The 12,294-nt window shown below is 39.6% G+C and overlaps 1 protein-coding gene across 12 annotated transcripts in view; it reads right to left on the bottom strand.

The window, feature by feature from the left end:
• TRIM2 (tripartite motif containing 2) overlaps positions 1-12,294 on the bottom strand; it is an 89,503-nt gene that overhangs the window by 4,624 nt on the left and 72,585 nt on the right. For 10 of the 12 annotated variants that reach the window (XM_027747337.2, XM_027747340.2, XM_027747338.2 and 7 more), the window contains 3 exons: positions 5,887-6,067; positions 4,165-4,235; positions 836-976 (listed from right to left, as the gene is read on the bottom strand). In XM_027747337.2, coding sequence (XP_027603138.1) covers positions 836-976; positions 4,165-4,235; positions 5,887-6,067 — 393 coding nt within the window. The remainder of the gene's footprint in view (positions 1-835; positions 977-4,164; positions 4,236-5,886; positions 6,068-12,294) is intronic. The other 2 variants (XM_039384652.1, XM_027747353.2) reach the window with 1 other exon arrangement.

Here is a 12,294-nt window from a genome sequence, read left to right as displayed (position 1 = left end):
GTATTTCTTGTTAAAAAGAGCTAATTAAAGCTGTCAGGATCTTTGGCAAGAATTAAACACACAATGAAATAATAATAATAAAAAGCACCTTGGCTGTTCCTTGTTCTAAAAATAGGCAACTACAATAAATCAAACTCAATCAGGAACTCAACCAACATGTTGTTTTCCTAACAAATATTACTGTCGTGGCTAGCCTGACTCTTAGGTTCCCACACAGAAAAAAACAGGAATTTGTTTACCCTGTTGATAGTGCTTCCTGAGAACAACTCATAGGCAGATCCCTCATTTTTGTATTCAGTGGAAATAATACATACACTTAGTTATTTATTGGGTATTCTTTGGCAAATAAGAAGACCTTGTGATTAGCACTTGAAAGATAAAAAGAGTGCAACTCTCATAACTTAAAAGCAGAATAGTTTCTCAATATTTAAAAAGATGATAAAAAGCTGCTGCATTTGCCTCAGGTCATTTGCTTTTACATATTTTCCACCATGTCTCCAATCTTCTGTTATGGTGATTATAAATTACTATCATCTCAGCAATGCTTGCAAGTTGCATAAGTCATCAAATAGCTTTTGGGGAACTACTTGCAGACAAAAGCCTTGGTCACAGTGACCATCAGAATTGCTAGCAGTCACACTGGAAAGCCTATCATCTGACACCACCAATTTTAAAAGTGGACAGGCCAGGAACGAGGCATTATAAAAGGTGAGAAACCACATCACTTCTAATTTTTGCCATCGTGTTTCTTGGGCAGTCTTAAGACTTCAGTGGCCAGAGTTATCAATCCATTAGTTTTCTTAATCAAGCACCTTTGAAATATGGAAATTTCTACCTGTATTCGGCTGTTTCCCCAATCTGCTACAATAATATTTCCATTAGAATCTACAGCTACTCCGGTTGGTGCATTAAACTGTCCATTTCCTTCTCCATTTGATCCAAACTTCAGCATGAATTCTCCCTCCTGGTTAAATACCTGTATGGGTTAAAACAAAAACCTGAATATGGCATCGCATCAATATTAGTATTCTACTAGTACCAGTTCACCTGCCAGTGAAAGTAGGAATTGAAGACTCCCCAGGAACACACACACACACACACACACAGAAGATGGGAGAAAAGGTATCCCTCTCTCCCTCCAGCTCCATTACACTGTACAGTCCTTCCCTTCCCACTTAACATCTGAGTCAGCTCAAACACAGAGGCGAAGAGCCCCAGAACCCTTCTACAACTTGCCCATCTTGAATTAAAAAGAGCTGAGGGCAGATGCAGTACTGGGTTCTGTGTTTCTGTAGAACTGAAACACAGCGAAGCAGATACACCCTTCTCTGACTTCCATAATCTAACACACACTGAGAATCATGGCATGCTGCTCTCTGTATGGACAGTTCAGAAACTGAATTCTCTGTGATGGTAACAGGTTTAGACAGTAGAAAGATGGAACTGGTCAATGACTATTGTGTCAGTGACCTGAATGCACCAGTGGGACCAACTGAGATAGAGAATTTGTCACTGACATAATACCATAGCCATTTCTAAAATATTTTGGTCCACTTTGGACTCAGGCCCAGCTATAGCACAAGGTCCAACTGTGTTCTTAGAGACTGACTGTGGCTTGCACAAGAAAATGCAAAGACCTGACAAGTGCCAAGTGCTAATAAGGTGGAAGATCTGAGGAAATCATCCTGTTCTTGAACACCCACAGTGAACAGAGAAAAAGCATTTGGGAAGGGGAATTAATGATGTACTTGGTTGGTGCCTCAGGTGATAAAAGAAAATAGAAAAAAAAAGTCAACTAGTGAAAAAACCAGGCAAAGATGTATTGCTCTCTCCTTGGGTTAAAGTGACCAAATGAGAGAGAAGCCTGCATTGTGCAGGATTTTCCATAGAAGATGCCTGAGGGAAGGAACATGCTTGGAGCTTAACGGAGGAGGGAGAATAATGTTGCTGAGTGAGCATGTTTAATTAAAAACACTGGTGGCAGGAAGAGGCTTTGGGACCCAGAAGAGTGACATTAATTTATTTAGTTATTTATAAATTAATTTATTATTTAAAACAAGATATACTCTGCTCCCAGATTATACACTCTGCTCTCCAGAGTGTCAACAGTTATCTGTACCAATTTAGACAGCACTACAAAAATAAGAATCTTCTCCAGTTAGCACCCAGTTGTAACAAATAACATGTTTATCCCACTGAGTCATGCCAGAGACAGATGAGAACACTCTGTTCTCATTAGAAATGTAATAATTATAAATTCGCTAAGATGCCACACTTCTTACATGTCTTCACTTGCTTTTTTTTTCATTTTAGTTTGCCCTTGTTGTTAAGCCTCTCCAGGCATTCTTGTTACCAGGCAAGCCATGCTTGTGGAGGGGTAATTTATGGAATCATAGGCATCCTGCTGCTAAACAGTCTGCTTTAAGGCTCCTGCAGCAGTCTTGATTTCTGTGTTGTAATCCAAACCACGAGTTGCTACTTCCTCACAAATTCCAAAACGATACGCAAGCAAGGTTGCTGTTCAAAAGGTAGATGATTCAGCACTGCTCAGGACATGAAAGTGTCTGTTTAGGCAGCAACTTCCTATTTCAGGTGAATATGTAAGATTTATCATTGCAGTTATGAACAGTGAAGAACTGAACTGAGGGTCCATATTTGAGTTCAATCAAAATAGGCATCCATTAGGTGAAATCTCAGGCATTTCATTGGTGCATGGGACTTGATGCATGTGGCCTGAGAACCCAGATAGGACAGCATTCTGCCTGCATCCACCTGATGCTGCTTCATGTTGAGGGAGGGAAAAAGAGCACACATGGAAAGCGTCTGAAAAGGAATGCCTGAGAACAAACATGCACAGGTGAGTAATTTCTGAAATGGCCTTTATCTCCTTCATATACAGTTTCCAACACATGACCTCTCGACACATGTATCCTTGTTTTGGTTTATTACTGGGACAAACGAATATACTTCTCTATCTTACCATGACTGTTTTAACAGGCCATGAGTCAGGACTTCCCGTGGGTGTAAGGACTAGTGGCCAGTTCTGCCCAATGCAGGAGGTACTGAATGAAAACCAATGGTTACACAGTTTTTAAGAGATCTGATTGTAAATGGATCCGGTAATCTTAAAGCTTACAGGTGTGGAATTTGAAGACTGTCACGTATCTTTACTTTGTTATAACTTTGTTCAGCTAGAAATGTGGAAAGCTCTTACTGGGAAATTCAAAAGCAGTTACCAGACTCTTAAAATAGGACAGAACATAGGGACAATAACAGGTTTGGTAAAGTGCTGGTAAAGTGCTAATAAAATGTTAATAACTAAGTCAAAATTATTTATATCAGGTACAGCTTATGTTTGAGCAGTTGAATTAGAGGCCATTATAGCGACACCAAAGGCAAGGGACTATATCTTCACTAAGAAATGCACTGCATGCAAAGTTCTCTGAACATGCTGTCCTGTGGTGGGTCTGGCTGAGCTGGAATTTATTTCCCCATAGTAGACCTCACAGTGCTGTGCTCTGCATTGGTGGCTAGAGCAGTGTTGATAACACGCCCATGTTTTGGCTACTGCTGAGCACAGCATCAGCACTGTAACATTCCTTCTTCAGTCGAGGGCAAGATCCTGGGAGGGGACCCAAGTAGGCCAGCTGACCCACACTGACCAAGGGGATATTCCATACCATAGGACATAAACCCAGATATAAAAGCTGAGGCAAGGAGCAGGACCGGAGGCACTCACTGTCTCTGACAGCTGCCTGCTGACAACCATTATGTGTGCTGGAGCCCTGCTTCTCAGAGAAGTGGCCGACCATGGCTGCTTATGGGAAGTAGAGATTAGCTGCTGGCTTCTGCTTTGTGCGCGCGCACGCTGCTTTTGCTTTCTTTCTTTGCATGAATATAAACTGCCTTATCGCAACCCATGATTTATGTTGTTTTCTTTTCCCACCTTACTCTCTCCCCTGTCTGGCTGGGAAGGGGAGGGATAAGAGCAGCTGGGTGGGCACCTGGCGTTCAGCCAGGGTGAAACCACCACGTGTCCTTATATCAAAGCTCATATATATGGAGTCTGATCTCTTTGGCTTTAACAATACTTAATATTCCCCAAGAAAGTACCATGATAAAATAAAAATGGCAACTTTCCAATTTGCCATTAATTGACAGTACCTTGACAGAATGGTTATGAAAATCTGTAATGATGATTTCATTGTTGCTGTTTACAGCTGCAAAATGAGGACCTGCAATGCAGAAGAAGAAAAAAATAAAAAAAATAACAGTAGCATTAAAACAAAAAGTATTGTTAAATTAAAAAAAAAAATAAATGCAGCCTGCCAGGATATTATGTTTGGCTTCTGAGCAATAACAGTCAAATTGGGAATACCAGTTTCAAAGTAGGAGTAGTTTTATTTCTTTTTTTTTTTTTTTTAAAGCTCAGGATGCTTTTTGTAAACAGTTTCTTTTTCAACCAGTTGTCAGCTATTGTTACCAAAAGCATTGTTCATTTCTCCCTCTCTTGTATACATATGACTATACAGAGATTTATGTGCTTATTAACAACTCAAAACACATAGTGCTTAGGTATAAAATGGTGTATACACTGAAAATAGTTCTCAAAAATGTTAAAGTCTTAATTGAAATATTCTATGCTCTTTGTGCTCACATCTTACAAGCATTTCAGATAACAAGTTTTAGGATAAATACAAAAGTTACATAGAAGATCGTTGTCATGGAAAAATGTGCATTTTTGGTTTACATTGTGTATTGAACTATGCAAATTTGACTAATAAACAAATGGTAGCTTGAAAACAGGCAAGTCCCCAAATCAAAATACTTCATTCCATTTTGAGTTATTAAACAGATCAGAACTCACTTTCAATTTTCAGAGTGTATCAGGGTAACCTATAAAACAGATGAAAGCCTTTACAATGAAAAGATCTGAGTATGGAGAATTGACGTGTTTTCTGTTGCATACAAGCAAGGAGAGGTGATACATTTCTCAAATGCATTGTTAGGAAGTATTTGCACACTTATATTCAGGAGGTGTTCTTATAGATTTTAAAATGAAAGAAATTCAAGATACCCAGAAAATCTAGCTGTGTTAGAGCCCAAGTGCTCATAAATTATATATATTATGCCATAAGACATTGCAAGAGAATGAAGATAAAAACAGTTATACCACTGCTATATGCCTCTCTTATACTGTGAACCAGTCAGAACATCAGACCAATCAGACTACATACTCAAAGTGACCCAACACCTGCAAAGTGACTTGCATATGTAATTTGGCATCTTCATTTCAAATTTTGAAAGAACAGCTTCTCACTTAAAATACATCAACTGGGTTTCTTTTTAAACTTAATTGCATGTTCTACTCGAAAGACACCATGTGCAAGCAGTCAGTTAAGTGGCAGTTTCCCCGAAGTCACATCGGCCATTGCATAACTGTGTCTTCCTGATCTCAATCTTAACACTATCCCATTACACTCATTTTCTAATGAGTGGGAAGCTACCACTTGGGGCATTGGTTTATGTGTATCTGATCACTGGAAATACAAAGCACAGTGTTTGAGCTGATTATCATGAACAGCTTAGTGTGGGCATTACTAAGCACTTATAAAATGCTAGTTAAGATCAGTCTTTCTTGGATCACTGATCTGAAATGCTTCCAGACACAGAGAGGTAGATAAAACAATCTGGTTACAGCTGCATTTGCAGAACAGATGTTGCAGTCTTCCTGACCAGTTAAACAAATGGTGAAGTGAATAGGAGCTGTATGTTTAGTAGAACCTCTCCCCAGAGGATAAATGAGTAGGATATAGCATCTTCAACATGCTCAAACATCATGCAAATGTGAGCAGAAGAGGCAAGAAAAGGGGATTTACATATTACCATCAAGTGTACCTGCAAACTGCTTGTCACCATTTCCTCGACTACCAAACCTGGTGACTATTTTCCCATTTGGCTGGAAGATGAAGACACAGCATGCTTTATTGTCCACTACAATGATGTGTCCGTTACGATCCACTGAAACACCTTTAGGGCCCATGAGCTTTCCAGACCCAATTTTGGCCTAAAAGGGAAAATACAAAACAGGAGAATATGTTGGCATGGTAGAAATTAGTTAGTACATTTTGAAGATTGTATTACAGGCACACAGCAGGATGGAGAGGCATTTTTGTCATTAACAGTTGGAAGCAATTGTTTTTATCAGTTCTTACTGTGCACTTCATAATTTTTTCTTCAGTTGAAATAAAGACTGCTTTATATACATCTTTTCTAGAGTGAAAAATCTGCCACCTCAGCAACTGAGTCCAAACATACAACTCAAAAGAAATACAATCATGTGTGTCTTGACAAACTACAGCATCTGTCAAGAAATGTCTGTATATCCAGCATTAGGGTACCAGCAGGATAGGCAGACAATCAGAAAAGACTTCTGCCTCCTATTGCATTCTATTCCTGAGTCCAACAACCACCTGGTTATGGACAGGGAAATATGCCTCCATCATTGCCTGCATTCAAAGCAGTCAGAGTTCACTCTTAGAGCATCAGAGGTGGGTGGGATGTAGGCTATGATGTCCTCTCTTCCCTTTCTTGGGTTCATGAGACACCAGCACCTTCTGAGTGCTCTCGGCAAGAATTTGAGCAGAACTAAATCTCAGGCTAACCTCTCTATCTTCCACCAGATCCACATCAGATTGCTTCACTTTCTGCTTAGACACATGAAGTGTCAGCTGAAAACTGCAAAGGAGAGAGGATCATGCTGCCAAACAGCAAATGAATTCATCTTTGAAACACTAAACAAATCAAAGCTTGCTCTTGTCATAAGTAAATAAAATAATTTCCATCATTTTAAATAGGCCTTGTGACTACCAAAACCATCTGCCAGCATAACCAGCAACAAATACTGTATACAATATTTCAGTGGAAAAACATTCAGTGGAGATGAGATGGATCTCACACAGAGTAGATTATTTGGAAAGGTTAGAGAGCTGTCAAATCAGAAAATGTTAGAACCAATTTTCAGGAGGATCAAAAAGAAGGGGATCTAAGAAGAGGATCTAAGCAACAGAGCAAACAGAAATAGAGACAAAGCCTTCAAAGAATCCATGAACTATCTGGGCATATACCCAAGAAGATTCTAGGATCACCTCACAACCCATTCCACATTTTTCACCATTCTGCTCTTTTTTTAGGCAGCGATTCTATAAACTGTTCTAATCTACATAAAATCAGTTGAGTTTTGACCTTTCAGTTAAAAAAGGTTGTTTGGGTTGGAATAGAGCAACTTGTGTCCTGCTTTTGGTTTTGTTTTTTTTTAATTGATACACAGATTTGTAAATCTGTGGTTGGTTTCAAAAGTCTAGTCTCTTGCCAGCATTTTTACTGTACTGAACAGACAATCCACCAAACAGGCTGTGCTGAAATTATGGATTCCAGAACTTTCAGATCCTGTAGTAATTTGTGAGAGACACGACCTACAAAGAGAGGTCTATATCTTGGTGAAGAGTATACTTTTCTGTTTCTATTGGAATTTAAATTACATAGATACTAAAATACTCATCTTGTTTATGAAACAAGGCCATTTTTCACCTCATTGCCTTTGCAGAGTGGGACGGATCAGCACACAGAACAAGCAATGCTTAGAATTATAGAATCGCTTAGGTTGGAAAGAACCTCTGAGTCGAAGCATTAACCTAACACTGCCATGTTCACCATTAAACCACATCCACAACTACCACATCTACTTCTGACTTCTCTGCCCCTCTCCTCTACCTCCTGCAAGTCATGAGTAGTAGTGGAACCTATCAAAGTGGGACAGATTGCAAAGCATGAAGAATATCTATTACCTAACTCATTTCTCTGATGTCCCTAATGTTTTCAAAGCAAACAGAAGGAGCTCTACTACCCTTAGTAAGTCCCACGCTCCTACTCCATGGTACATTCTCATAGGTGGGATTGCAGGTAAAAATAGGAACTGTCCTAAAATAAAACCATCTGGGCTCCCTGAGGATGTCTGGTACCAAGTCACTACACAACCTCTTTCAGTCTCAAATAAAGAAAACTCCAGGGAGTAAATCTTGCAGCTTCAAGACTATGATTAGCCAACAATGGCATCATGAGTCTGTTTTATGTTCAAGTACATACACGGTTATAAATTCCTAAATATTTAGGCAAAATCCACCTAGTTGAATCATGCTAAAATATTCCCAGGAGAAACTATTAAAAATTACTTTGTGTTCACCAGGGGAAAGATACCAGCAGACCTACAAAATGTATTCAGGTTTGCATAACAACAAAGTAGCAAAAACATAAATCAAATGCAAATCAGTAGATTTATTTCCTTTGGGGTGATTAAGTCATATTCCCTTCTTTCCTCTGGGATGTCCGTGTGTTTGTCTGCTTGTACATTGCACCACCTCCTTACCATCTTTCCAGGATTCCTATGGAAAAATAACTCAGACTCGTGAGTACAGTGACTTCCTGCCCATATAAACACATATGGAAAAATAAAATGAATAAATCACATACTACATTAATGGGCACTCAGTGCTGAGAAGAGTAATAAAAATCACTGGCCTTGGACCAGGATTTAAAATATAATTTGCAGGCAGCAATAAAGTATATCCAGCTAGAGTTTGCAGTGCCTTTTACTAAAAATCTCTGTTTCCAGTTTAGATCAAAATATGCTGACGACACATTACTGGGTCTGGCTGAACATATTCTTTGTATATTTTTATTTCAGAAGGTTTCTTAGAATTATAGGTTTGATTATTTAGAACAGAACATTATGAAACCCAGTCACTCCTGTTAACTGTATGAATGGAAGTATTTTCAGACTTTTCTGCCATTAGAAATGAATACAGTATAATGAATCATGTGAACCCATAATACAAATAATGTGTTTAATTGAATTCAGTCAAGGACATTATGTCCCTTCTTTTATAGGCTCTTAGGAATTTAGACTGTTTTTCAAATATGTGTTTATAAAGTCACCCTACCAGGCTGGAAAATATTCTAGTGTGGGATATTCCTAGAGGTAAAAAAAAAAATCAGCCAGCCTATGTAAAATTTATAAGGACTTTTCCACTGTAGAAGTAAGTGTGTTTGGGCTTTAAGGTTAACTCTACCAATCTTCTTGCTGTCTGAAAGGTTCACGATTGTCAGGAATTAATTACAGACTTTCAACATACCATCTTTCCCTGTTTGAGAATTTTCCTAATAAGGATATAGAGCTTTGTTACACACTGCAGTATCACACAATACATGAATTTATCATTCACGTAACCACCATAATTCAACTGTGACCATTTAACCACACTACCTATTGCTATCTGGACATGCAACCAGCTTCAAATAGCTCTTTCTTTAATTCTTCTAATGAGACAAGAAAAAAAAGTCTGACATATAAAATGTTTCCTTTCATCTTTTTCCGCTCATCTAAACTTGATCTTGACTTGCAGCCCTGTTTGGTTGATACCAGCTATCTTATACATAACTCTTCAAGACTAGGAGAAAAATAATTCTCGGAGGACTAGAAGTCATTCTCTTGGCTCTGTTGTCCAGTTCCTTCACTAGGTTTGAAACTACACTGGTAAGAAGCTACTGCTTCACCACGTGCTCTCTCTTTAGCCTAGAGATATGTCTGCTGTAACAGTTTTCTTAAGCGACTTCAGAGTATTTGACAGGGGAAGCCAGCACTGCTATATGCCTTCTAGAGATGAGGAAAACAGAGCACTGAGAAGTGAAATGGAAGATCATTAGTCACCTGTGAGATCTGTGGCATAGCCAGAAATAGAAGCCCCAAATCCTAAGACCCTATCTGAGTCTTTACCACGATAATACAGTCTCTCATTTTAAAAGGCTTGTCTTGGTGCAACCTTAGATTAGTGTTTGTCCACCTCTGTATTATGCAAGTTAAAACAGCCTTGAGAAAACAGAGCTCTGTCTCTGTTGCTGCCAGCAACTGAGGAAGGTGACACTTTTCTGCCTGGCAGTGGAGGTTGCTGGGGTGAGTCATGCCAGTGCTGTAAGCAGGAAGATGCCTGGGCCTGGCTCCAGGGAATTTTGCCTTCTGGCTCACATGACTATTAAAATGCCACTAAGAGAGTAAGTGTAAGTAAATACAGAAGGAAGGGGACAACATCAGAAATGGTTAGATTAAGTTCAAAAGAGACCCCTGATAATGCTGAGTTAACAACTAGCAGGCCACCTGCAGAGGTCTTATATAATGACTTGCAGGCACAGTCCTTTGAAGGGAAATGCCATTCTCTCTCTCTCTTTCTCTGTTATCTTAGCAAGTGCTGCCCAATTTAATCCGACAAAGCCTCTGTAAGAAATACCATTGCCAACACACAAGAAATTACGAGGCTTTGCCCAGTTCCCACAGGCTAGATCTGTTATACCTATGTCCTGTGTTTCAAATATATTTTATATAACCCCACCATAGAATATCCTGAGTTTGAAGGGACCCACAAGGACCATTGAGTCCAATTCCTGGCCCTGCACCATCATGCCCAGTACAAGCCCCATCCCTTCCAAGCCCCATCCCTTCCAAGCCCCATCCCTTCCATGCACCATCTTACAGCCTTATCCTTGGTGGGCACAACCTCCCAACCCTGTGTGTGTGTCCCCAGGGCTCCCCCAGGCCCTGTGCTCCCCCCACCCCTGTCCCCTAGCACAGCTCACTGATTACATAGCATGCAGTACAGCATCCCCCTTAACCAGCGCTGCACCAATACAGGATCCACTTCTCCCAGAACAGCTCCCCAGAGTGTGGACCTGGTCCCGGTGCCCATCCTTGTCTCCATCCTGGTGCTCCCCTTGCCCTGCTCCTGCTCTCCCCACGCACGTGCTCTGCCACCTGCCCTGCACCCAGCTCCTGCATAGATATGATTATGCCTGTTCTCCATACAGAAAATACTTCTGCAAACATTTATTTTTTTCTCTCATAAATATGGCTTATTGCATTCAATCTAAAAATAGTGTTCTATAACATTGATGTTTCATGTCTCATTTAATCAGTCCAGTTCTAAGAACTATGAAGTCCAATGCATCAACTTGTATAAATCACAAAAAATATTGCCAATATTGCATAGCTTTTGCAATCCAACAAATATATTGACTAAAATAAAGCTAGGCTTCACATCAGAGGAACAACATTCATAATTAATTTTTTATTCAATTCCTCTGTCCCTGCTGGTAGTATATTGCACATAGGGTCCTGACTTCTCCAGAGCTTTTTCCTCCAGAGCTGGCACCATCCAAAATGCTGGATTTACAGCATATCTTGAGAAGGAAGGAAAACAAGCCCTCCATGCTCTGTGTTCAGATCAAGCCAGTTTCACATTAAAGATGTTAATAATTATTTAAAACACACTTAGGATATTCAGTGTATTTGGATTCTTAACTAAATTACATCTTTCTTTGGGTTTGTTTTGGTGTTTCCATTTCATTCAAGGACTTTAACCAAACCCAAGATTTTCCTGTGTAGCTGCACATTTTTAAAATTAGTTGACAAGGAAAATCACATACTCTCTGTAAATGCAAGTGATTTGTACTTTTTTAACACTTGCATTGCATATTAGTATTGTTTTAGTTTTGTTTCAAGTCTGTACATGATCTGGATACTTTTCAAAGCACAGACATCAGTTTCTCAGATGGAGGTCACTGAGGACTATACAAGCACTATCTCCTATTTGCTACAGCATTTGTCACTTTGCAAAGACTTTTCAAAGGCAGGCCATTTCTTGGTGCACACATGAGCAGCTCAGGACCCAAGTTTTTGCTCATTAGACTGCCAGAAAATTAGCCAAATAGGCCATTTCTCTCTAAAGTAGGACTCTAGAACTTATGGTAGAAATTTCCCTGCAGATCCATGATCCCAATGACCAGTGAGTACTGCTAACTGCTGCTATAGGTGGCTCTTTCTAGCATCACCACCAGACTTGGTAACATGCATTCAGAGAACAGCATCAAATACAGGCAACATTTACTTGTCTCTGGAATTACACCTGAACCAAGAAAAATAAATACTGCAGGTTGACAACCATAAATACAGCGCAGTAGCTGCCATCTTAATTTACTCCCATTAAAGGGATCAGAGGTGCTATGAAAATAAGAGGTGTGCTTTCCTCAGAATTTCTGATTTCTGAAACCTAAGACATTATTACAGTATTTCAGTTTTTCCAGTCATCGCACAATCACACAACCTAAAACACTCCTGTCTGTGCTGTAGAACTGGAACAACATCCTGAACTGCCCTTCCTTGCTTTGATTACCAACAGAATCCTACAT

Source organism: Pipra filicauda, unplaced genomic scaffold, assembly GCF_003945595.2.
Source record: "Pipra filicauda isolate LSUMZ 115617 unplaced genomic scaffold, ASM394559v2 scaffold368_size711631_pilon, whole genome shotgun sequence".
Taxonomy (NCBI): domain Eukaryota; kingdom Metazoa; phylum Chordata; class Aves; order Passeriformes; family Pipridae; genus Pipra; species Pipra filicauda.
The sequence above is the reverse complement of the archived record's forward strand: the minus strand, read 5'-3'. Positions and strand labels throughout refer to the sequence as shown.